We start from the raw sequence: 25,278 nt of genomic DNA, 5'->3' as shown, positions 1-25,278 counted from the left end.
AATAGTATTAATGAGTAAAGAATGAGTAGGTGTCTAGACTTTTGACTGGTAGTGCACTGAATAAGTGGTAACCTCCAGTTATTACTTCAAGGATCTGTTTCTATTTGATCTAACCCATAAAAACTCATTCGTCAGGTAAATTTAGTCAGATTAACATTTTTTTTTATTAAATAAAACCAATTAATTTAGATGTTACCACACAAAGCACCTTTTGTTTAGGTTACCGCACAAAACATTTTTACTGTCTGGATAGGTGTGTGTAGATCTATAGTCATATACTACTTCACATCACATCTAGTTTAATGATTGAAATTGGTTTTAAAGCAATTGTTTGTAAAGACAAAAAAACTGACAAGCTGATATCATTTTTTTTTTTTTTTTTTTTCATCAGTTGATATGGAATGGATGACTTAAGAGGGAATCGAAACTATTCAGGAGGATGTGCAGGAGACAGAGGTGAGGATGTTGGATGTTTGATATGGTCATTCACTTTTATTCTTGCACTGAGTAAAATGTTTTGTCATTACTGTGTACATTTGAACCAAAATCTTTTTAGAAGATCTGCGCCATCTAGTGGTTCTATAATCTAAAGAGACTCATGTATTTTTTTTAAAAGGCTTCACTGGAACAACAATCTCTACAACGAGACTTGCATCTTTACCTCCACGTATGTTACCTCTGTTCCTCCGCTATGTTTGTTCAGATATTAAAGTTACTCTTTTGTGAGTGTACATCATAGGAAAGTTCTTGATTATCATACTGTGGATGTAGCTCAAAAAGGACTTTAATTCAATATGTGGATATAGTCTAAATAGCTTTTATTTTTAATAATGTTTTTAACCCCCAGGAGGCTTCAGTGCATCATCCAACAAGGGAATGTCAAGTAACTCAGGGTCCACTAGCCTGGAGAAGAACATTTTAACTCAAATCAACGACAGTTCTCATTTCTCCTCCTGTAAGCCTACAAAACATTCATTTTAAATGCACAGGGAAAGACACCAAATACAAATACATTTTTATTAGGTGTTTTTTTTTAATTTGCCAAGGGCTAAAATTGTCCCTGCCTCTTTCTCAGCCTCTGTGGGTGTGAGCGCAGGTGGGTTAAGCTCTGGAACAAGGGAATATCTGGCTGAGGGGTTGTCTGTGAGTAAGGGCAAGAAGGCAGATGTTGCCTCTGGAGTTTCTGAGAGTTCCTCTGGAACAGACTCAGGTTCCAGGGTGAGATCCAGCTCTGAGGGCATGAGAAGAACGCAAGACTCTTGCAGCTCCCCTTTGTTTCTGGAGAGGAAAAACATAACCACTCAGTCAAGACGTTATGATGGTTAGTCAAAGTTGAGAAACCTTGTTTGCATATAAATCAATCTGAAATCTGTTTTTAAATCTGTAATCTTTTTCACCTTTAGGGAGTTCAAGTGACTCATCTCCTGAGATCACAAGAAAAGACTATGGTAAGACCCTTAGCCAAATAAAAACTGATTAACATAATTTGTATGTAAAAGAGAAAAGGGCGAACGGTTGTTGTTTTTGTTTCATTGGTCTCTGTTTATAGGTTCAACTAGAGGAAGGAGTCAGAGCAGAGGTGAGATTATTATTCAAACCTATTGACGACATACAATATAACTAACTTTGCATAACTAATTTTGTATGATAATAATTATTAGTAATAATCATCATAATACCCTTTAACTGTTTTGTACTGCCTTCAATAATACATAATAAATTAATAAAATATTTCTACATTAATTTAGGCCAATTTGCCTTGTTATCAGTTATATATATAAAATCTACATTTGAAATTCAATCTATTTCTCTCTCTCTCTCTCTCTCTGTCTCTCTCTCTCTCTCTCTCTCTCTTTCTCTCTCGGTCTCTGTTTTTTTCTTTCGCTCTCTAGAGACAGCAATTAGGACCAGACTGCAGAGTGCATCTCCCTCCACTAGATGTAGGTTGTTTTCATTCTAATTCAGATTTCTTAGGAAATCAATTACTGTTATACAACATCCATGTGTCACAAGCATTAAAATGCAAAAGGATTGAAAGAAATGTTTGAACTTAAAATACTCCTTTTGTATCTTGGAAAAAGTATTTTAACTAACAAATCTGTCGAACAATATTTTCAGAGGCTGAAGGTTTTTAATATAATTGAAGTTGAGAAGCCAGTTCAGGCATTAATTTATGATTTTGTTCAACAGCAGCCAGTAGTTTGAGATGACACGTGCAAAGTGAAAGACATGTTTAGATGGCAGTGTTGTGACTAATACAATGCTGTTGCTATAGGGACAGAGCTGGATGATGTGAAGAAGCTGTTGAAGAGATCACGCTCTGCCAGCATCAGTCCCACACGATCTTCATCTTCCTCCCCCCTGCCTATACCTTGCAGGTCCACAGTAGAGGCCAAGATCTCCACCAAGCCAGGTAATGAAGGCTGGATTAGGAGAGTTCAGGTTGATAAATAACAGACCATGCGTGACTAGGTTTGATCAAGTACAACTTCTTCTTGAATGCAACTGTAAGACACCACATTTGTTTTCACATACAAAAACACACATTCCAAAATGTATTTGTGCAAACATAACCTGTGTTCCACACTTATTCCAAAGTGCTAAGACCTTCCCATTGGAAAGAAAAACACAAATGAGATCTCTTTAACATCACTGTTGCTTCTCTGACCTAGAAAGCAATGAAATGAAATGGAGAGCAAATAGAAACTTTTGCTTACATTTCTCAGATTTATTTCTAATGAGCAAAAGACACTAGTAACCTCACATGTGTTTCCTCTAGTTTCAGAAGAGATCTCAACAAAATCTCAAACTGTGCTCAGATTTGCCATGACACCAAAGTCTGCAATCAAATGTCTGGGATTTCAAGATGAATTATACATTTATCGTTTAATTTGTCCAAGATCAAACCATCTGAGCTATGCTTTTCACATCCATTTTATCGCTCTGTAGGGTATAATGGGGCTTAAGGCTCCACATGGTATAAGTTTCACTTGATTTTATTTTCTCCCAAAACACTAAATAGCAACAAAAACTACCACTTTCCTAAACACACTATGCACTGCAAAAATGTTCTGATCCATGAGATCTTTGTGTGTGGTGTCTAAAGTTTGATTTTGAGACAATTTGATCTCATTTTTAATAAAAAAAAATTTTTTTTAATGTTGCACGTTTATCTAGCTAATGAAAATCCCTGAAATTAACACATGTATTTGTAGACAAAATACTTATTTATCATTTTCAGTTTTGTTCAAGGTGATTAAATCAGAAGTTTTTAAAAACTGTCAAATAAGTGAAAGGATATTATTTGGGGTAAATTTATCTGTTGGAGGGGTTAAAGGCTCCCATAAAACACTTGTGTTTTAAAAAAAGGGGTTAATAGATTTGTTATGAAAAAGGTTAAAAGTGGGCTCACATTGACTGATCCAATCACAACAGAGATTCATTTGTTTATAGAATACTTGAGATGTTATATAATACCAAATGTATTTGAAATTAACAGGAAATCATGCACCATTTTCTAAAGTATTAATTTTGAGTTAGCATTATATAAATTTGTTACTCAAAAAAGCTCAAAATTATTTGCATTAGCCGACAAGTGTTGCACTATAACCATTGCCACTATATCTACACTATATCACCAAGTGTGGGGTAAAAGTCTCCCTCAACACCTTTTTTTAAAGCTGAATTTTAATCAAAACAACCTTCCGTTATTATTTCTTTTCACACAAATTTTGTTGCTCCATCAATTTTCAGTAAAAATATATATATCTTTTTTTTTCGATCTTGATACATTTTGTGACCAGAAAAAAGCTCATTTTCCTTATGGTGTGCCTTTAGCCCTATTGTAACCTACTGTGTGTCAACAATTGTCTCATTTTTGTGTGTCTCTCCATTGAAAGGATAGTTCACCCAAAAATTAAAATTTGGTCATTTATTCACCCTGAAGTTGTTCTTAATCTGTGTGACTATCTTCCGTAGAGCACAAAAGGTCATGTTAGGCAGAATAACCCTTGAACTTTAATTATGTATGTAAAAAATAATTATAATAATAAAAAATGCAATGAAAGTGAATGGTGACTGAGGCATTATGCCTCACATCATCTTTTGTGTTCCATGGAAGAAAGAAAGTCATTTGGGTTTAGAACAACATGAGGGTGAGTAAATGATGAGAGAATTTTCATTTTTGGGTAAACTTTTGCTTTAAGTCTCCTGAGTAATGAAAGAGCATCCTCTCAATAATATAATGTTCCCTTGGGTTTCCTTCTATTTTCTCAGTTGAGCAATATGACACCATTATTCTTGACACTGACCCAGGCTCATACACATGGAAGAGCTCCACTCTGCCCTCTGCAGTCTCCACTGGTAGTGCTTATGGCAGTAATGCTTACGGCCTGCAAAGCAACACCAACAACATGTCAATGGGAACTTCTATTGTCAACAACACATCACCATCTTCCTTATCAGGTCTGTGTGGCTTTGAAAAAGCCACTTCTGTTAAACACTTATTATATTATTAAGAGTGATAATATTTTAAGAGCACTGATTTACAAAGTTAAACTAATAATTTAGATAAATTGGTTGAGGCAAACTTTTAACATGCACATTAATTAACATCAATATTTAAAGCTGAAGTGTGTAATATCTGCACCTCACTAAACTGAATTGCAAAAATAATAATTTCAAACAGATTTCCCAAACACCTCCAAATGGCTTACTTGTCTCTGTATATTAAGCAGCGATAAGAGGAAGCATTTCAACATCTAAAAAATTACACACTTCAGCTTTTTCATTTTATTACCAGCAACACAACTGGTAAATATATTCTGGCATTATTCTAAATACTACTATACATTCTGTAGATAAATCACTATAATTTAAACCAAAGTCCTCTAACAGACACAAATTGATAACATCTTTTTTTCTTGGTTTACAGTGTATGGCTTCCATAACAATTTATTTCCTGTTAGTGGAGTTTTAACTTCCAGTGACGTTAACACTCACACAGGTATGCCTCTGAAGCATATTATATAGTATCATTGTAATGTACTGACAAAGACTGTGTCAAGGTAACGACATATAAAAAGCATGAGCTTCTATACAAACATAGGTCTATGTTTATCTTTTTAGGTGTGTTTTCTTCAGGATATGGAGTGCAGAAAAATTATTCATCAAGTCCAAGCAGCACTGTTGCTGTTAGTACAGGCGTGTCCACTTCAGGTGCTTATTATATTCACTCAGTACCAGGATTTAAAGAAATGAAATTTCTATCATCATTTACTCACCCTCATGTCCAAACCCATTTGATTTTCTTTCTTCCATGGAACACAAAATGAAATGTAAGGGAGAATGTTAGCCACAGTCACCATTCACTTTAATTTTTATAATTTTTCCATACAATGAAAGTGAATGGTGACTGAGGCTAACATTTTGCCTAACATTTGCTGTTGTGTTCCATGGAGCAAAAATACGGGTATGGGTTTGGAACAACATGAGGGTGAGTTAATGATGACAGAAATTTCATGTTTGGGTGAAATATCTCTTTTAGGCTTATAACTTTAGTTCTTCAAAGAGGTGTTGCCAGTCATTGTTGCTTAATAAATAGGAACACTTTGTGTCCTATTAAGGAGCTGGTACAAGACCCCATAATGAAAATGTTGCAAAGAGATATCTGACGCTGGAGAAAGAGAATATTCCTGTGAAGAGAGAGACTGAAGAATTTATTCTGACCAAAGACAGTGGCAAGCAGTTTACCAACAGCGCCCACAATGGCACAGCAGGTAAAAATACTGTATGACTGCATTAAGTTGTTGCATGTAATTTTGGTGTTGCATGGAAAATATTTTTATTGAGTGAAGTACAGTGATTTGAAATATCAAATAAAAGGTGTTTTGTCCTATACTAACACTACGTTATAATTAACTGAGTACAAAACAATTTTGTTTTAAAGGGTCATACTCAGATGTGTCATTAAAGAAAGAAGCTATGGCAATCAGCTACTCTGAAAGTGTCCCTGTCAAGTCAAGCTTTGGCACACAATGTAAGCATTTGAACTTAAATGCATCATTATTATGTTTATTATAATTAATATGTTAAAATATAAAAATATACATTATATATAAAAAAAATATAAGTATACTGTTACACATGTTTTAAATTACATGCTTTCATCTTGATGTATTAATGTTGACATCTCAAAAAATCTTTTTGTCTCTCCAAAGATGCGTCTACATCAGTGTCAACAAAAGATAAAGCTACATATGCAGGTAAAACATTACTATATTAGTTAAAGTAACCTTTAAAGTCCAAAACGTTGTTAAATAAGGAATAGTTCTCCCAAAGCTATTCCCTCACATGCATGCATGACTTTCTTTCTTATGTGGAACACAAAAGGAGATGTTTTATTGAAAATAGCCCTTCATCTTTTCAATACAATGGCAGTGGATAGTGCCTCTCTTTAAAGCTTTAGTTTAAAGGACCAAAAGTATCATGGAAGTAGTCTGTGTGACTCGTGCGTCATATTCAAAGACTTCTGAACATACAGTCGGTTCTCGCATGAACACACATGCCACTGTGAACTGGCTTCTCTCATAGAACTCATATGAGTTATCGCTGAAAAATTACTTACATTTAAATTTAAATCTCATGCCTTCAGATGACTTGGAAAATGACACAGGAGTCGCATGTACTACATTTATTAAACATTTGGGCCATTGTATTGAAAAGATGAAAGGCTGTCTTCATTAGAACATCTCCTTTTGTGTTTCACAGAAGGAAGAAAGATATACAGGTTTGGAATGATATGAAGATGATTAAATTATGACGTAATTTCTATTTTTGGCATAGAGTATACAGTTCTATACTATATAAAAGTCTATTTAAAGTCAGTAAATTCTATATAAAACTCTGAAGCTCACCTGTCTCCTGCTGTTTGTGTCCTGTCAGAGATTCATAAGTTGGAGGATGATGATGACTGTAAGTGTGGAGGGGGTTTTTGGGGCTGTGGGCCTCAGTGTTGTTCCTGGTGGAAGTGGCTGCTGGGGGTTTTGCTCAGCCTCCTGTTGCTACTCGGCCTTCTCTTTGGACTCATTGCTCTATGTGAGTCTTGTCATTCCCATTAAAGACATGATAAACTCACTGACTTATGCTGTTGAAGCATGGTTATAAGGCATTTGATGCTTCATTTTAAGGAGTTTCTTAACTAAGGTTCATTTTAGACATCAGAGATATATTAGTAAAGAAAGTTAGTAAAGGAAGTTAGCCCAGTTAAATCTAAACATGTTCCAGCATTGCCTCCTTACAAATACTGGTGTGCTCCCATTTGGCCAATACAGACTAGCCCTTTTTAAAAAAGTATGTAATTCTTAGAATTTTGAATCATTATTCTCCACATAACATCTTCATAATAATATGTATCTCTAAATGAAGACATTTCTGAGAGAAAAAATCTTTAAGGGATAATGTCTAAATATTGATGTCCATTGTAAGTGTTTACATTAGGGATTACATTTTTAATCTCTCTTATTCTTCTGCTGTAAGTGCAACAGGGAGAGCTTTATTGTCCTCTGTACTGTAGTTTCTCACTAGTTTCTCATGCTTTTCCAGTCATTCACTGTTTGTTAAATGCTGCTGTCTAGATGTTATCAGCAGTAATTTATTCTGAAACAGATTTGATGTAGGCTGATTAACAATTAAACTAAAGTAAAATGCCTACAACTGATATTGGCCTTTGTTAATATTTATCTCACAATTCTAACCTATTTTCTAATGGCATGTAACCTTGTGATTTAAAAGGATAGTTCACCCAAAAATGAAAATTCTCTCATCATTTACTCACCCTCATGCCATCCCAAATGTACATGACTTCCTTTCTTCAGCAGTACAAATTTTTTTCTCCCCAATTTGGAATGCCCAATTCCCAAATTCTCAAAGTCCTCGTGGTGGCATAGTGACTCGCCTCAATCTGGGTGGTGGAGGATGAATCCCAGTTGCCTCCGCGTCTGAGACAGTCAATCCACGCATTTTATCACGTGGCTTGTTGAGCGTATTATCGTGGAGACATAGCACATGTGGAGGCTTCACGCTGTTCTCCGCGGCATCCACGCACATCTCACCACGCACCCCACCGAGAGCGAGAACCCATGTGACTCTACTCTCCCTAGCAACCGGGCCAATTTGGTTGCTTAGGAGACCTGACTGGAGTCACTCAGCACACCCTGGATTTGAACTCGTGACTCCAGGGGTGGTAGTCAGCGTCTTTACTCATTGAGCTACCCAGGCCCCCAGCAGAACACATTTGAAGAAAAATTGAAAAATATCTCAGCTCAGTAGGTGCTTATAATGGATGTGGATGGTAACATCGATATGATCGAAAAAGATCAATATTTAAGTACTATTTAACTATAAATAATCACTTCCGTTAAGCAGCGGTATCCGCGTTCATGAGAGGGCTGAGGTGACGAGGTCTTTTCAGCGATGGCATGGCAACGTTCCATTTGTTGCAGCAGAAGCTCTCTACCTCTGTTGGCATTGACTGGCATTGCCTACATGTGCACCACCACATCTCCTGAACTCTCTGTCTCTCTGAGGCTTTTTGGTTCAGCCTCCTCCATCTCCTTGTGCTCCTGGTCAGAGTACTCAGGTCCAAATAAATATGACATGCAAAAACTTGTATCTCCTCTTCTCCTCTTAAATGGAAATCTTGTGAAATCTTTGTTTAAATTTTCTTCAATTTGTTTATGGTGTTCGGTCTGTACAGCGTTCCTCCTACTCAGTTGTAAACAGTGCCGCTCTTCCAGGTGTGTCGCACATGCGTCACTTTTCGCGTGAACATGCCAACACCAATATGTCACACGAGAGACCGCGTGACCTCAGCCCTCTCATGTACGCGCATACCGCTGCCTAACAGAAGCGATCATTTATAGTTAAAAAGTACTTAAATATTGATATCATATCACTTTATAAGACATTCATTTAACCACTGAAGTCATATGGATGATGTTAAAGCTGATTGTCTGCGCTTTTTGGAGCATCAAAAATCTTGTTAACATCCACATCCATTATAAGGACCTACTGATCTTAGATATTTTCTTTTGTTTTTCTTCAAATGTGTTCTGCTGAAGAAAGAAAGTCATATACATCTGGAATGGCATTATTAAATTATGAGAAAATTTTCATTTTTGGGTGAACTCTCCCTTTAAATGAATGAACTCAAAAAGCTGCTGCAGCAACAAATTAAACTAGTTCGTTCTCACGAGTGAGAAGTATTGTTTTGATAAGGTTTCATTTGTTAAGTGTTTCATTTATTTTGTGTTCTTCAATTAAAATAGCTGCTTACCCTGCTGAAAAGACCAGTGATGCTGGTCACCAGTTTATGTTGTGATTTGATTGTTGGTCCCCCAGCATGGGATGCTGGTGTGCTGGTGTTTAAACTAGCTTAACCAGCTTACTCAGAAAGCTCATGCTGGTTAAACAGCTTCCCCTGCTAGGTTTTGCTGGTAAAAAGCATGGCTATGGTGGTCCACATAGGAATTGCATACTGGATAAGCTGGTCTTTTTAGCAGAGTCAAGAAATTTCCAAATTAAATTTCAATTAAAATATCTTATTACTGCACATAAAAAGCACAAAATAAGCTCTAGGGCTGTTGAAGAAACATTCAGGGCTAAAGCTCAATGGCCAGGCCCTGTTTACGCTCTTGCATTAATGTATGTTTTGTCAATAGAGAATCAATACAAGTGTACAATTAAGCCCAAGATTAGGTTTTAAATGTCTAGGTTATGTACAAAGTAAACATACAAAGAAATATATGTGATTATGTGGATAGTCTGACCAATAGGGCTACACAACTAACACCAACTCATCTATTTTTCTTGAAGCTGAGGAGGTAAAGAATCTAAAGGCTCGTGTAAGCACTCTCGAGGGCATTTCCTCATCCATGCCGGCCCACACAAGTCGTCTGTATGCTTCTGTGGATGACGTTCAGAAATATAACAGTGGTACAAGTAAACTGGCATATGAAAATTCACTGGGGAATGAAAATTTGGGGTCTGCAGTCTATTCAGATAATTCTGCACTACAGAGAAATGTACAGCAAATCCTGAGAGCAGAGCTGCAGTCTGAAGCCATGAAAGGTACAAATTCTGCAAATTCATAATTCTTCTTGCACATACACACTCTCACACATAAACATACACACCTGATAAAGTCTCACAATAATAAATGATATGTGATTTCATTAGATACAATATATCAAACCAATTGATAAAAGTGTCAAGTATTTCTATTAAAAAGAAATTTTGCTTGAAAATTGTATTTGTGCAATATTTCTTTAAAATGAATTGCACTTGGTTTTATATTTTGTTTTCTAATGTAAAGACATTCATATATTTTTAAGTTTGGATTAATTGTCCATGTACTTTTTGTGGCCAATGTCAATATTTAACTAAAATAATTAAATTTGTGTATTTAGCCTTCCTTGCTTCTTCAGTCAAAAATGAAAGAGGATTGCCAGGACCCAAAGGTAAAAGCAGATATTTAATACTTGTTGAATATGTACAGAAGAAAGCTTCATTTACACCTACAGAGAATAGACATTAACCAATTTTACCATCACCATCGATATTATACATGTATTCTTTTCACCACTTTCAGGTGAAGCTGGATCTACAGGGCCTAAGGGTTTGTAAAATTAAAAAACTGTCTAGCTGTGAATTCAATGGACTACAGGAACTGTTTATATTCCTATGCTTACAGTCATACACCTAGAAATGTAAATTATTTCAACCTGTTTTTCAGGAGACAGTGGTTTTCCTGGATTGCCGGGTAAGAATAAAGCTTGGTCGATTTATAAGTAAAGTCTTAATAGTTACCCAAATGTCATTATTTTTTATGTGTAACTCTAGGCCCACCAGGAATGCCAGGACATCCAGGAAGAGAAGGATCAAAAGGGGAAAAAGGAAGTGCAGGTGCTTAAAACATTCCCAATCATCCATTCTGTTTTTCCACATTACACACATTTACATGCAACCTTTACACCTTGTTATTACTTGAGAAGTTTAGAAAGATACAGTTTTTGTTGATCCTGCTGATTTGACATGATTTCCTAAACTGAAAAGACTAATAAAAACGTTTAAAGCTCATCCAGTCTTTATAACTGTATTTTACAGGTGAACATGGTGCAGAAGGACCACCAGGGTTTAGGGGGAGGGATGGACCACCTGGGCCCCGTGGAGACCCAGGACCCCCAGGAGCTGGAGAGAAGGGTGAAAGGGGTAAGATTCTGAATTAAATGAGAATTTGGCTTTTGATCTAATCTAAATTATAAAAGATCTAAATTTAACAACAAACTTGTGCTTTAACCAGCTATTTTGAAGATATCTTTTATCTTCTTCAGGTACCCCTGGTTTTCCTGGTTCTCCTGGTTTGGTTGGTCCACCTGGGGCTAAAGGTTAATACAGAAAACACTCACCTGAAATTATTCTTTTTGTCATTAAGGCTAATACATATTAAATTTAGTGGCCTATATAGAATGGGAGACATAGGAATCTTTGTGCAAACTATTGTAAATGCATTGCAGTAAAAATTACATGAAAATATACACATAAAGCTAAATAAATAAATATGTCACATACAATTACAGATTATTTTTTATCAATTTTTTTCTTCTTCACATCCATTTGATATAGGCTTTATCCAATTCCCAGAGCTATCACTAAACCTAAGCTTTTGATTTTAATAAGTGTTTAGAAGTCGACTGATAGTGGATTTTGCCAATACCGATAACTAAGGTGGTGGAAGAGGCCGATAACCAATTAATCAAGTGATACAAAAAAAAAAATAAAACATTTTCTTTTACCTACTGTGATGGGTACTGACATAAGAGGCTACAAGAGGCCAAAATAAATAAAATCCCAGATAGAGTTTATTAATCAACCAAAATCCCAATAATAATGATAAGATTTCATGCATAACGTGAGACTTTTAACTATAAACAAGCCCAAAACACACCTGGGTCTCTTATTTTGCAATGACGGAGACTTGGCTCTGTTAAAATGTTCTATATTATGTACTTACTAAATTAAGACTTTATAGCTTATACTGTATATACACCAGATGAATGTTTTGTATGTATATTTCACCAGATGAGGTATAATGGGGTGTAAGGTTTAATATTATTCACAATATATGAAGTTATGTATGTGCTGACGGGGCACGTTTCCATACAGTCACATTTTTCTTTGAATGCCCTTGCCTTCAATTTAGAACACTTGATTATCTAATCAAAATAACAATATATTGTCAATGATGAAAGATTTAGATACAGAAAATCCCTATGTGATTGTTTTTATTTCACCTATTGAAGCCGCTATTATAACATAGAACCAAGCTGTTCTAACTGTAGAATCATCCAGCGCCAGCCACAGAAAGATAGACAAGAGAGAAAAAAATATCGGCACAGATTTTTGCAGATAACCGATAGTTCCAAAAAGCAACTGTCGGCACCGATTAATCGGTAAAACGATATATCGGTCTACCTACAATTTACATAAATAATCAGCAGTATAGAAATTGAAGCATGTGTTTAATCTTTGTTCTTGTTCTGTCTGTTTGTTCAACAGGTGCTAGTGGTTTACATGGTAATCAACCATTTTCCAAAAAAATATTTTTAGTGACGTCATATAATTATTTAGTGACATAAAATAATACAGTTATTAACTCTTACAAACTCTTACCTGTTTCCTCCTTTGTACAGGTGAACAAGGCCCTCAAGGCTTCAGAGGTGAGCCTGGCACTGTTGGACCTAAAGGTTTGTAGCTGTGGATCAATGAATATGATTTTGATTCACCAGAGCTCATGCAGATGTACAGTACTACCATTTAAATCCAACACATTTTTTCATTCATGGTGCATTTTCTCCAACACATTTTACAACACATAAGTTCAATCATTTTTTATACTGTATATATATATATATATATATTTGTTTCTTGGCAGGTGATAGAGGACTTCCTGGTCAACCTGGAATTAAAGGTCTGTACCCAATTACTGTATATGTCAACCTGATATGCATTATGCAACTGAACCTGACACAGTACTCTAGTTAATGTGAATTCATGTGAAATTCTGTATGTATTTTATCTCAGGTGATCATGGTGACAAAGGAGACAATGGGTTGCCAGGTGTGTATTGTTAGACTTACCGTGACAAAGAACACAACTTTTTCGGCTATGTTCACAAATATCTGATTCAGTTTAAACCACTGCACCCATCTTCAGGTGTTCCTGGGGCTGCAGGTCAACAGGGGCCAGCTGGTGAGAAAGGAGCTAAAGGATCAACAGGTGATTGATTTATCTTATGATCCGAGCCAGATTTAAATCCTTTGTACTGTAGACCTACAAGTGCCAACGGCCGGTATGTCGGAACAAGTGCCCGACACACCAGGCCATGTCTCCGTCAGATAAATATTCTTAAACTGTGAAGTTATATCACATGACATGTTGGTCATCAACACCAGATTAAACTTCCAGAAACATTCTGCTGTATGCACTGGACCCTGTGGCAGGCCTTTTTAGAAAGAAAGCCTGGGGTCAGTGCAAGCTCCAGAAATTGGATCAAGCCTATTTCAAAAGGATTTGAAGAAAAATTTGATAAAAGATTATATGAAATTTTTTGTGACGTTTATTTATTTATTTAGGTAAAGTTATTTTTTCCCTATATATTCCAAAGGCTTGTTTGCTTAGTTAGCTGTGGGTGCCACAAACTGGACCTCTTTAATGCAAATCTTGGGTTGGTGTAAAAGATGTTCAGAGATAGTAATTTTGTAATTTCATACTAGGGCCTCAAGGAACTGATGGTGAAAAGGGCCAAAGAGGTGAGTGGCATTTTCATAAATTAATTTTAAACTGAAAATGTTTTCAACAATTTCTGTATTTTTCTGTATCTACAACAACATTTGTTATCTGAATCAGTATTCTTTTTGTTCATCCCCAGGTGAACCAGGGTCAATTGGCTTACCAGGAATCAGAGGACCACCTGGGCCACCCGGTGATGCTGGCCTACCAGGTATAAAGTCTAATGTTATGGACTGTAGAAAAACATAATCCTTATTTTAGGAAAACTTTAGATGCATTGTGTCTGATTTTTTATTTTTCTTCTGGTCCTTGAATCAGGAACTCCAGGGATTCAGGGACCTCCAGGTAACATGTCACTTGAAGTATATTCTTTTTGAGTTATTTAAATGTATATGTTATGTATATGGAGCTACAATGGAGATCATACTTTGATTTCCTTTTTTTATAGGTATTCCTGGTAATCCTGGTCCACCTGGGTCTAAAGGTTTTGTGTTATATTTATTAGCTATATATTTTGTCCTGTTGTGGGATTTTGAAATCATATGTGCAAGTACAAGTATGTCTAACATGTCTAAATAAATTGTCCTGAAAATGTTCACAGGTGAGACTGGTGCACCTGGAAGAGTGATCAATGCAGGTAAATGAATCATTTACCAGTCCTCTGCAGTAAATCTGATATTGTGATATCGTAAAAAGTGATATCATAGATTGATAGTTTTAATCTGAAGTAAAATATTGTTTAATTCTGCAGCAGGCACAAGCTCAGTGGCAATCCCTGGAGCACCCGGAAGCCCTGGTCCTCCTGGCCCACCTGGATCTCCAGGACTCTCCGGTATGTTCATGACCTTCATATACAACACTAAAATACCACCAAAAAAGTTAAAACTCCAGTAAAAGAAAACAAAAAACTTCAACAAATAAAATCACAGTACCAGGAACAGCACATTTAACACAATTTAAAGGCATATCAACATATCTTTAATAATAGTGAAAACTTTTTTTTTTAACATTTGACATTTAACATAAATATTTGACAAATAACATATATTTACCATTAAATTTGTTTAGATTTGTTTACAGTGCAATAAATGACTAAACTCTTACTGGTAGATCTTTCACACTCTTTAATTATTTATATTCTTTTGATTCATGGAATTTCTGGTTTGTCACTCTAGGTCCTGTTGGCCCTGCTGGACATCCTGGTCAACCTGGTAAACATCTATTTTGCTCATACACAATAAGATTGTACACAAAATGGCATTCCATCCATCCATCCATCCATCCATCCATCCATTGACATTTATGTTTGTGCAGGTCCTAAAGGTGATAAAGGAGATCAAGGAGAACCGGGTATTGTAGTGAAAACTAGTGAGACCTTGAGTTCAACACAAGCAGAAAGTGAGTGTTTATTAAAAAGATTTAATCGTGTAGTTTAGAGAAACATGTTAATATAAAAATATAAATTTTTATTTTTAGGACAGTATGGTTTTGCTAACGCTGCTGTTTCTGGACCACCTGGTCCTCCTGGTCCCCCAGGGCCTCCTGGACGTCCAGGTAGAATAACATTAGCAATGACAAAGATTTAAAGAAGAATATTTTGAGTGTGTCTGATTTTTGTCACATTTAAGTCCTCATTCCTTTTCAGTGTGATAGTGTCTAGCTTCTGAAATGCTGAGGTTATGGGTGTTTGTGACTATACACATGTGGAATTTAATTTTGATATGACTTGTAGACTCTTAAACCAGATGAAATTCTAATGTACTGAATCCATTTTCCCTACTGTCTCCCTGTAGGAGATTCTAGACCAGGTCCGCCAGGACCACCTGGCGAACCAGGCCCCTCAGGTAGGTTGAACTAAAGGAGTGCTCTACTCAAAGATTAAATCTTTGATTTGATTAATTTCAGTGTTTTTTCTCTATTTTTTATTTGTTACATTGTCATTTAAAAGTACATACTGTATCTAACAATGCTCAGCCACTACATTCCCACCACATCCCACCCCACCACCTCTCCCTCTTCACAATTTGCTCATACCAAACTATAAAGATATAAAGACAAAAACACAACTTTGTATAAAAGAAAGCATTCAAGAATAAGAAAACAAATAAATGAATAAATAAAAAGTTTTTTATTATTACTTATTACACCACTAGCTCATACACAGATCAGCTAGCACTGTTATTAAATTAGTGTGAAATCCTCACTGAATGTTTGCAACATTGAGCAGGAATACTATATAAAATGAATTTAGAAAGAGTTGGCGCAGCAGCATAATCTTGCACACGCACATTTCCATAGTAACATACTGTTCCCAACTCTTTTGCGACTGTCTCATAGGATATGGCAGACCAGGTCCAAAAGGAGACAAGGGAGATTCAGGAAGTTTTGTGCCTAATTCAGGTTGGTATCAGCATTAGACAATATCCAGTTTTATAAAACCGACTCTAAATTGGATGAGCCGTGTTGGAAGTCATTGTAAAATGACTATAAAAGCACACTTGTGACCCCGGGACTACCCCCAACCCCCCAAAGAAAAACAATGAATCATTTCGATGGATGCCAATATCATCTCCACTGACTCCACATATGACTTGTGATATATTCCATGTTTTGTGTGAGGAAATGACTTACAGACGAAAATTGCACATGTTGCCAGACACTGACTGTCTTTTGAGACAAAAAGCTTTCTTACAGGGAGCACCTGATGGCTCTGAAAACCAAATCCTCCATCCATCCACATTTAAATCTCAGAATGTTTTATATCTCATTTGAGCCATTTTTATAATGGATTGTAATTTTGAATTAAAAACTGATAATTGCAGTTGGCCTCTTGTAACATATGGCCTCTTTTGACATATTGCTTTACTATGCTGTTATGATTGTGTGGTGGCTTCCTAAGTCTCACAGTTTTACAAATGCTGCCTACACAGGAACATTTTTTGCGGGTCCACCAGGACCTGCAGGGCCAAAAGGAGCGACAGGTGAGTCATCAGGTTTTCACCCAATTAAAACTGGAGTTTATTTCTTAAAATAATTAGTTATTCCCGAGACTTTGCTTCCAATCTATCACCAGTACTTACACTATGAAAATATTATATCATAAAGCAGTTTACTTAACTGTTATCAGATATCTAATGATATACTGAATATGTAAACTTCAGGTGCCCAGGGTCCAAGGGGATACCAAGGTGAGGCTTTGTTTTCTAACCATGACTTTAAATGGGCTACTAGAATTAATATGAACAGTGAACACATCTTAAAATTGATAGATCAAAACATGTCTTATAACAGTGCTTCATTTTTCATGTGTGATTTTACTCCTTAGGGGAACCAGGTCAGCCTGGCCTTCCAGGGAGTTCTGGTAGAGTTAGTAAGTCAAAAGCAATCTTCTTTTTCTGTTGACATTTTCATTAATATTGCTAAAAAAAAAAAAACATATGGCAACCGGTTTGGTCAATAATGAGTCTGTTACCATCACATTTTGGTCTGTGTACTCTATTAAAAACCAGCATTGCTGCATGGTCACCATTATGTGTTGTGTTTTGGATGCTGATCCCCAGAATGGGATGCTGGTGTGCTGGTGTCTGCATTAGGCTTTTTAACTAGCTTTACTAGCAAGACTTTCTTGATCAACCAGGTTTTCCAAAAAGACCATGCTAGTTGACCACCATTATGGCTGGTGAACAGCATTGCTATAGTGGTCCAACAGTTAGACAAGCACCAAACCAACGTTAACCAGCATAAACCAGCCTGGACAAGTATAGAACTCTGTGCTGCTGTTAGCTGGTCTTTTCAATAGAATATAGCTAGCTTTTAGCACTTAGCCCCAAAATACATGGCCTGCTATTAACTGAAAATCAATTGATACAGAATTAATAACAATTATTTAACTCTTTATAGTCTCTGAATATGGTGTGGCTCAAGGATCTCCTGGCCCCCCGGGGCCACCTGGACCACCTGGACGAGAGGGCCGTAAAGGTAAAAACCTTGAATAATGAAAATGAAACATTGAATTCAGGTATACTAGGATCTAAACTGCAAATTCAATTTCCTGTTTTCAATTTCATAATTTCTCAGGGGATCCCGGCGCACCAGGTTCACCGGGATTCCAAGGAGACTCAAGAGGTGAATCTTAATAAGAGCTGTAAAAAGATTTTTTCTTGAACACTGTCTTACATCATTTGTCTAGTAAAGAAGTTTACGTTTTTTTGTAACATTGGCCTCTAAGGGTGCCATATACGTAGTTAGATTCAGGAAGTGTTCTCTGACCTCTTATACTTCACTTCTCATTGCCCTCTCCATAATAATGAATATACTCCATCCTGCAACTGGATCAGTTGCAGTTGGGCCTCCAGGCAGACCTGGTCCTCCAGGCCCTCCTGGAATTCCTGGTACTCCAGGGCATTCCAGCGGATCACATTCTGCTGCGGATTATCGTCGCTACATCATGGAGTATATGCAGAGTGAGTATGATTGGATGAAAACTTTTATTATATTTAATTTTTTTCACCCAATTTGGAATGCCCAATTCCCAGTACGCTTTTAAGTCCTCATGGTCGCATAGTGATTCGTCTCAATCCAGGTGGCGGAGGATGAATCCCAGTTGCCTCCGCGTCTGAGACCATCAACCCGCGCATCTTATCACGTGGCTTGTTGAGCGCGTTGCCACGGAGACATAGCACGTGTGGAGGCTTAAATAAACACTCTTGCTCCTGAAGGTAATTTCTTATGAATGTGTGACTTTCTCTCCACAGGTGATAGCATGAGGCAGCAGTTATCTTCTATACAGGGGCCACCTGGTCCACCTGGGGCTTCAGTGTCTGTGGAGGATGTGGCATCTCGGGTCATTGCTTACATCCAGCGTAAGTGTTCAGGACTTAAGGATTTCACATCATAAAGAGCTGAATCATATTAAGGCGTCTTTGCAGAATTAAGGCTTCTCTGAGCATGCTTTGAGCCTGCTCAGAAAATTCTGTATATGGACGCAATGCTACATAAAAGCTGTACTAAATATGCCAGCTCTGAGTCACCTCAGCCCTTAGTGTCAAATGTTGGGTCAATCAGACTGTTGGCTGGAAATATAAGGCAATAAACAGTTAACAGTTAAGAGTGACTTTATTGTCAAGTTCAACTAAGTTAGTTAAAATGATTAATAAAAACGGAGTACCATCCATTGACAGTAATTCAGGAGGAACTTCAATAGCACTTCTAATCAGAGCCGAATGTGATGACACACAGGCTGAGTTTGGAATTGCATACTAATCTGTGTGATGTGTAAATGTAGCCTAATAACCAAATTGATCAAACAACAATACTGACAAGAAAAAGAGAAAAGCACTCACTGTCCTTCTTCAGGAGCTTTAAGCCCAATACATTTCAATTTGATTGTTCTGCTTTTCAGTCAAACTCTGACTGTATCGAATCTGTATAATGTATATCTAAAAATCACACAGTAAAGATTGTCAGTAATTTAAATAGTTCTATTTTTCAATAGATTACTTTTTTATGTTTTATATCACAGTATTTTTAATTGCTGCTGTTACTGAAAACTTAAAGCACTGTATACTCTGTTCTCTGTTTTATTACTAGCTCTTGAATAATTACTTTAAAAACTTGAGGCAATGTTTTGTTGAAACACTTAAAGGCTACATTATTTTAATTTAAATTGTTAATATTTATTTCAATATTTAACTTTTTAAATGTAGGTGTTTTCAATCATATATTTTTTCATTAATTTATTTTTCAATGGTTGTGGTGCCATGGGAGAAAAAATATTATAAAGGGTTGCTGTAGTCTAAAAAAGTTTGACTGCTACTGCTTTTCCTACAATGCCATGATGTACAAGGTTGTATTTCCAACTGAATTTGAACCACTTAAATGTTAGAGGTGAATTTGCAAAGCAAAATATAATGGACTGAATATTAAATGTTGACTAATAAAAATATAATTAAAATATTTTGAAACTGAACTTTGGAAGGTGAAAATGTATTAATGTCATAATTGAAAATTCAGTTTAAATATTCACAGCTTAAAAAAACAACCATATTTAATTGGAACTCCAAATTATGGAAGCATTGTTTTGTTTTTTGTTTTTCCCCCCAATTTGGAATGCCCAATTCCCAATGTGCTTTTAAGTCCTCATGGTCGCGTAGTGATTCGCCTCAATCCGGGTGGTGGAGGATGAATCCCAGTTGCCTCTGCGACTGAGACCGTCAACCCGCACATCTTATCACGTGGCTTGTTGAGCCACGGAGACATAGCGCATGTGGAGGCTTCACGCCATCCACCGCGGCAACCACGCTCAACTCACCACGCGCCCCACTGAGAAGGAGCCACATTATGGTGACCATGAGGAGGTTACCCAATGTGACTCTACCCTCCCTGGGCCAATTTGGTTGCTTAGGAGACCTGGCTGGAGTCACTCAGCACGCCCTGGGATTTGAACTAGTGAACTAGCGAACTCCAGGGGTGGTAGTCAGCGTCTTTTATTAATTTATTTATTTATTTTTATTACCACTGAGCTACCCAGGACCCCCTTTATGGAAGCATTGTTAATGTAATGTGTTTATTTTTAAATGAATGCAATTCAGTGTGCTTTTTAGTATCAAAGACATTTATCATGAATGTACTTCCACAGTACGGCATAGGTTAAATGTTTTTATATGAAGCGTAATTTTATGTTTCTATTTTGATAATTTCCTTACTTTTGTCAAAATAATTTACCATTTGGACATCACCAAATTAATGTTTGTTCAAAATAGACCTATGGTGCTCTATTGTGTATAAGAAGGCTATACATTAAGGTGTCATTGTATATTGAATGAAATCATATACTGTATATGGAGGTAAAAATCAAGAGCTATATTTCCATATTCCATTGCATGTAATCTATTGTGCCATGTACAACATATGCCTGTGCCTTTTGCTGCATTTGTGGTAATATTATAAATGTTTGTTGTAGGCTCTGGAATCAGTGGCGGCAGTATAAGTCAAGGTGCTCAAGGTCCACCAGGTCTTCCTGGCCCTCCTGGAAGTGTAACTGTTGACTCCATAATTTCCCTTTTACAGAGTGAGTGAACTATGTCAGGCACACTTAGAAATAAATGTTCTCTCTTAAATCTTTGGACGTTGTTGATTACAGTGTCTTTCTTGTGTTCAGGAGATGATGTGAGGCGTTATGTGGTTGGTCCTCCAGGACCACCTGGTACACCTGGCATTAGTGCTGGTAACTTCAACACACAGGAAGTGGCAAACTATGTCATCAGATTAATGAATGGTGTGTGTTAATTTAAATGAATCTAATGTTATGCAAACCTTAACTTTGTGTCAGATGTATTGTTACTATTTATATAGTTGACAGAGAACACTGCTTATCAAAGTGTGTTCAATTCCTTATGTCTAATGGCATTTGTGTATTTGTTTTTTAGACCAGGGGATGACAGGTAGACCTGGACCACCAGGTGCTCCCGGCCCTCCTGGCCAGCCAGGTTCTTCCTACAGCGACATATCCACTCTAATTCAGAGTATGTTATTTTACTTAATATATGTAATTTTTTAGTTTTCAATGTTAAAAAAAGTTAAATACAAGTTAAATACTTAAATGTCTATGGACAACAAAACAAATGAAAATATGTTTATAGTAAGGCACTTACAATGGAAGCCTAATGGTAAGGCTTTGGACAAGAAAGATCAAAAGCAGTTGTTTTGGTTGAAGCACTTTGATGAAGAGGAATTCTATATTGAACTGTTTTATTTTGAGCTCTAAAGTTGTTCTAAATCATTATTTTGAGGTGGGATTACTTTTCCAGATCAAGGAACTTATGATTATGCATTATCAACATAATTCACTGAGTTTTCAAAACTTAGCTCCATGTAAACAGTGCTTTACAGAAAGCTATGTCATGCCCCTCCGTGTCCTTGTTCGGATACCAAGCAAAAGTAACCAGGTTTACTTTTTTAGCTGATCATGACAGGAACTGAAAGTGTTAATGTAACTTGCACAGAGAGTTTACATGCTAATATACTGTAAATGAATAATTTGTGTTTAGGTTTGTTCAGTTTTATAACACAAGTGAAGGGTTTCCTTTCCTTACATTCCCCTTGTATATGCTTAAAGGGTCAGGGCTTAGTGGAAGCATTGGACGTCCAGGGCCTCCTGGTCCTCCAGGGATACAGGGACCCCCTGGTCCCCCTGGAAGCAGTTCCTCTGTGGTCTCAGGTTACAGACTTGAGGACATCCAGCGCTACCTGCAGAGTGAGTCCTCAGATGAGACAAGACATTATTTAACTGTCTGTTCTACATGAAACTTTAATGATTCATTTTGTGATTTTGCCGTATTCAGAAAGTGGTTTTAGGGGACCACCTGGCCCACCAGGACCCCAGGGTCCTCCAGGAGACACTAGGGGCCTTGTATCAAATGCTGGATCTTCCCAACGAGAACAGATCCGTACTGAGCTGCAGGAATACTTCAACAGTGAGTTTGTTACTCAGTACACACTCTAAACTGACACCTGGCACTTCAGTAAAAATGTTCATTGGACACATTCACTTAGAAATTTGGACATTTTACAGATGTAATTATGGATGTGCTAAACTAGATATTTTCAGTATCGACTAGTTGGTGACATGCCTTAAAGACTAGCTGACCTAAAGGAACACTGTATAATCAGGCGAGTTTCGGTAGCATCCAACCCCAATCATGCACGTTTCTTAGAAGGTGTTTTTCAAGACACGTTCTTGTGTTCAAAAGCAGTTAGATGGAGCGCAACAGAATGGTACAGAATGTAGGGGCCTGGACATACATTTTAACATTTTTTACTAGACACACTGCCTTAAAGAAATAGTTATAATAAAAATTCTTTCATTTACTCACCCTCATGCCATCCCAAATATATATGACTTACTTTCTTCTGCTGGACAAAGAATTTTTAGAAGAATATTTCAGCTCTGAAGGTCCATACAATGCTAGTCAACAGAGTCCAAAACTTTGAAGTACCAAAAAAAACACATAAAGGCAGCATAAAAGTAATCCATAAGACTCCAGTGGTTAAATACATATCTTCAGAAGCAATACGATAGGTGTTGGTGAGAAACAATTTTTAAGTCCTTTTTTTACTATATAATTCTCCGCCTTCAAACAGCGCTCTTAAGCTCTCTTCTCACCTAAGAGTTCTTCTTTTGTTTTTGGCGATTTGCATTATTTGTGCATATCACCTCTTTCTGGGCAGGGAGGAGAAGTTACAGTAAAAAAAAGGACTTAAATATCGATCTGTTTCTCACCTACACCTATCATATCGCTTTTGAAGACATGGATTTAACCACTGGAGTCTTATGGATTACTTTTATGCTGCCTTTGTGATTTTTGGAGCTTCAAAGTTTTGGTCACCATTCACTTGCATTGTATGGACCTTCAGAGCTGAAATACTCTTCTAAAAATCTTTGTTTGTGTTCAGCAGAAGAAGAAAGTCATACACGTCTGGGATGGCATGAGGGGAAGTAAAAAATGAGAGAATTTTCATTTTTGGGTGAACTGTTTCTTTAAAAATGTAATGTTAATGCTGGGACACTTAAAAACAATGTGCGAAGTGATGCAATGGCAAATGACGTTCATCTGAATGGCTGTAGTGGCAATGCTTTAAAGGGGATGAATTTAAAGATGCATCTTTTCATAAATGATATTACAGTGCAAACTGTCTAACAGTTAAAACAGCATGAACATATAACTAAAAAATATATTTACAAAAAAACTAAAACTACCGGTAGTTGTCCTCACTAATCAACTAGTTGACCATCGTGACCCACGCCTAGATATAACAAAATGCAGCCTCACTTCACCCTGTATGAACGCATTATTTATTTAAGATTTTCCTGACTCATTTCTGTAACACATGATGGTTGATTGCAGCATGAATTAACTATCTAATTTTTTTCAGGTGACACTATGCAACGTTACACCCATGGAGGTCCCCCTGGGCCTCCCGGACCCCCTGGTCAGAAAGGTGAACGTGGTGACCCGGGACACAGTTATCAGAGTATCGGAGGCCGATACCACTATGGCACTGAAATTACTGATCCAGTGGACTACTCCAATGTTGCACTAAAAGTGACTGACTACATCAAGAGTGAGGACAGTTCACTTTTATTCATGCACTACAGTTATATTCATTGCAAATCTGCTAAACCAATAAACTCAATATTTGCATTTGTTGAAGGAAATACTGTACCTATGCTTACAAAGCAGCAAAAGTTTTAGGTAAGCTTAGGTTTTAGGCTTTTGGTCTGTGTAAATGCCGCATCAGAACCGCTATGCTAAGTGTAAAGGAGCAGTATAAAAAGAATGCAAGAAAGACAAGACCAATCACAATTCAGTATGCAAATATCACAATGACGTATTCGCTGTTGGTTACATTTTGAATGCTGCACATTGTCAATGTAAGGGAGATTTACAAACTTTAATCTTAATTTTAAAAAAGTTTACAAAAGCCATAATTAGTACACCAAAGACAGAAGTTTAATACTTAGGGTTAGTGGTTTAGAACAGTCCCTAACCAGAATGTTTGAGGAATATCAATATAGTACTAACTGGCAAGAGCACTACAAGAAACAAAATCATTTTACTCTTTTCCCTTAGACCAGGGTCTACTGGAGGACCTGACAGAGGGGTACTGGAGAGGACAAGCAGGGAAAATCCAAGGACCCCCTGGGCCTCCTGGTCCTCAAGGCCCACCCGGGTACAGCCGTGTCATCGGTGCCTATGGGAACGTGACTGCTGACCTTATGGACTTCTTTAGAAGTCAGTGTCCTCAGACATGCTTGTCATATTTATACTGATAAGATACTTGCCACATGCAGCACGGATCATTATTCTAAAACAATATTTTATTCTTTTCAGCACATGGGACCATTCAAGGGCCACCTGGCAGGCCAGGACCCAAAGGAGACAGAGGATACCCCGGACCTAAAGGAGACAAAGGTACCAGTGACAACCTTTCTATTATAATAATACCAGTCATGGTTCATAGAGCTCTAGTGGATTAAATCAAATCAACAGAAGTGATTGCACAAATGCTACCAAAACATTGGTCTGTTTGTTTAAGCAGCCCAATTTAGCAACATTGGCTCAACCTGAAACAATGGTGTGAGTTTCAGGTGAAGATCTGTTTGTCCAGCCAATAGAAGATGTGAAGAATGTTTGGAAAACCTGTTTGAAAACAGTCATTATTTTTGCAATTTCGTTTGGTAATGCTAATGGTGCAGTAATTGCACATATCTGCCTTTAAACATGAAGGGAAAGAGCTGTGTATTTAAAGCTGAATTGTTTGTTTAGGGGAAACAGGGAGCTCAGGAATACCCGGCCTGCTGGGACAAAGAGGACCCGAGGGACCAAGGGGAGAAAAGGGTGAAAAAGGTAAAGAAACTTAATTTCAGTC

The 25,278-nt window shown here is 37.0% G+C and overlaps 1 protein-coding gene across 3 annotated transcripts in view; it reads left to right on the top strand.

The window, feature by feature from the left end:
• The window catches only part of LOC127411888 (collagen alpha-1(XVII) chain-like), a 30,204-nt gene that overhangs the window by 2,287 nt on the left and 2,639 nt on the right, over positions 1 to 25,278 (top strand). The window contains exons 2-55 of one of the 3 annotated variants that reach the window (XM_051647743.1): positions 392 to 456; positions 617 to 667; positions 848 to 955; positions 1,076 to 1,321; positions 1,404 to 1,448; positions 1,550 to 1,579; positions 1,893 to 1,940; positions 2,276 to 2,413; positions 4,276 to 4,464; positions 4,934 to 5,005; positions 5,128 to 5,217; positions 5,625 to 5,777; positions 5,948 to 6,037; positions 6,219 to 6,263; positions 6,943 to 7,095; positions 9,874 to 10,128; positions 10,467 to 10,517; positions 10,649 to 10,675; positions 10,793 to 10,819; positions 10,900 to 10,962; positions 11,164 to 11,268; positions 11,391 to 11,444; positions 12,616 to 12,633; positions 12,750 to 12,803; positions 12,992 to 13,027; positions 13,141 to 13,176; positions 13,273 to 13,335; positions 13,833 to 13,868; positions 13,988 to 14,059; positions 14,167 to 14,193; positions 14,297 to 14,332; positions 14,450 to 14,485; positions 14,603 to 14,680; positions 15,024 to 15,059; positions 15,163 to 15,246; positions 15,325 to 15,402; positions 15,642 to 15,692; positions 16,186 to 16,248; positions 16,779 to 16,829; positions 17,010 to 17,036; positions 17,174 to 17,218; positions 17,749 to 17,826; positions 17,926 to 17,973; positions 18,177 to 18,311; positions 18,603 to 18,710; positions 20,810 to 20,917; positions 21,008 to 21,124; positions 21,276 to 21,371; positions 21,965 to 22,102; positions 22,191 to 22,322; positions 23,782 to 23,970; positions 24,480 to 24,641; positions 24,741 to 24,821; positions 25,176 to 25,256. In XM_051647743.1, coding sequence (XP_051503703.1) covers positions 402 to 456; positions 617 to 667; positions 848 to 955; positions 1,076 to 1,321; positions 1,404 to 1,448; positions 1,550 to 1,579; positions 1,893 to 1,940; positions 2,276 to 2,413; positions 4,276 to 4,464; positions 4,934 to 5,005; positions 5,128 to 5,217; positions 5,625 to 5,777; positions 5,948 to 6,037; positions 6,219 to 6,263; positions 6,943 to 7,095; positions 9,874 to 10,128; positions 10,467 to 10,517; positions 10,649 to 10,675; positions 10,793 to 10,819; positions 10,900 to 10,962; positions 11,164 to 11,268; positions 11,391 to 11,444; positions 12,616 to 12,633; positions 12,750 to 12,803; positions 12,992 to 13,027; positions 13,141 to 13,176; positions 13,273 to 13,335; positions 13,833 to 13,868; positions 13,988 to 14,059; positions 14,167 to 14,193; positions 14,297 to 14,332; positions 14,450 to 14,485; positions 14,603 to 14,680; positions 15,024 to 15,059; positions 15,163 to 15,246; positions 15,325 to 15,402; positions 15,642 to 15,692; positions 16,186 to 16,248; positions 16,779 to 16,829; positions 17,010 to 17,036; positions 17,174 to 17,218; positions 17,749 to 17,826; positions 17,926 to 17,973; positions 18,177 to 18,311; positions 18,603 to 18,710; positions 20,810 to 20,917; positions 21,008 to 21,124; positions 21,276 to 21,371; positions 21,965 to 22,102; positions 22,191 to 22,322; positions 23,782 to 23,970; positions 24,480 to 24,641; positions 24,741 to 24,821; positions 25,176 to 25,256 — 4,495 coding nt within the window. In that variant the 5' untranslated portion in view covers positions 392 to 401. Of the gene's footprint in view, positions 1 to 391; positions 457 to 616; positions 668 to 847; positions 956 to 1,075; positions 1,322 to 1,403; positions 1,449 to 1,549; positions 1,580 to 1,892; positions 1,941 to 2,275; positions 2,414 to 4,275; positions 4,465 to 4,933; positions 5,006 to 5,127; positions 5,218 to 5,624; positions 5,778 to 5,947; positions 6,038 to 6,218; positions 6,264 to 6,942; positions 7,096 to 9,873; positions 10,129 to 10,466; positions 10,518 to 10,648; positions 10,676 to 10,792; positions 10,820 to 10,899; positions 10,963 to 11,163; positions 11,269 to 11,390; positions 11,445 to 12,615; positions 12,634 to 12,749; positions 12,804 to 12,991; positions 13,028 to 13,140; positions 13,177 to 13,272; positions 13,336 to 13,832; positions 13,869 to 13,987; positions 14,060 to 14,166; positions 14,194 to 14,296; positions 14,333 to 14,449; positions 14,486 to 14,599; positions 14,681 to 15,023; positions 15,060 to 15,162; positions 15,247 to 15,324; positions 15,403 to 15,641; positions 15,693 to 16,185; positions 16,249 to 16,778; positions 16,830 to 17,009; positions 17,037 to 17,173; positions 17,219 to 17,748; positions 17,827 to 17,925; positions 17,974 to 18,176; positions 18,312 to 18,602; positions 18,711 to 20,809; positions 20,918 to 21,007; positions 21,125 to 21,275; positions 21,372 to 21,964; positions 22,103 to 22,190; positions 22,323 to 23,781; positions 23,971 to 24,479; positions 24,642 to 24,740; positions 24,822 to 25,175; positions 25,257 to 25,278 lie in introns of all 3 variants that reach the window. The other 2 variants (XM_051647744.1, XM_051647742.1) reach the window with 2 other exon arrangements.

This window comes from Myxocyprinus asiaticus, chromosome 21 (assembly GCF_019703515.2).
Source record: "Myxocyprinus asiaticus isolate MX2 ecotype Aquarium Trade chromosome 21, UBuf_Myxa_2, whole genome shotgun sequence".
NCBI classification, from domain to species: domain Eukaryota; kingdom Metazoa; phylum Chordata; class Actinopteri; order Cypriniformes; family Catostomidae; genus Myxocyprinus; species Myxocyprinus asiaticus.
This window is presented reverse-complemented; position numbering and strand designations above follow the sequence as displayed.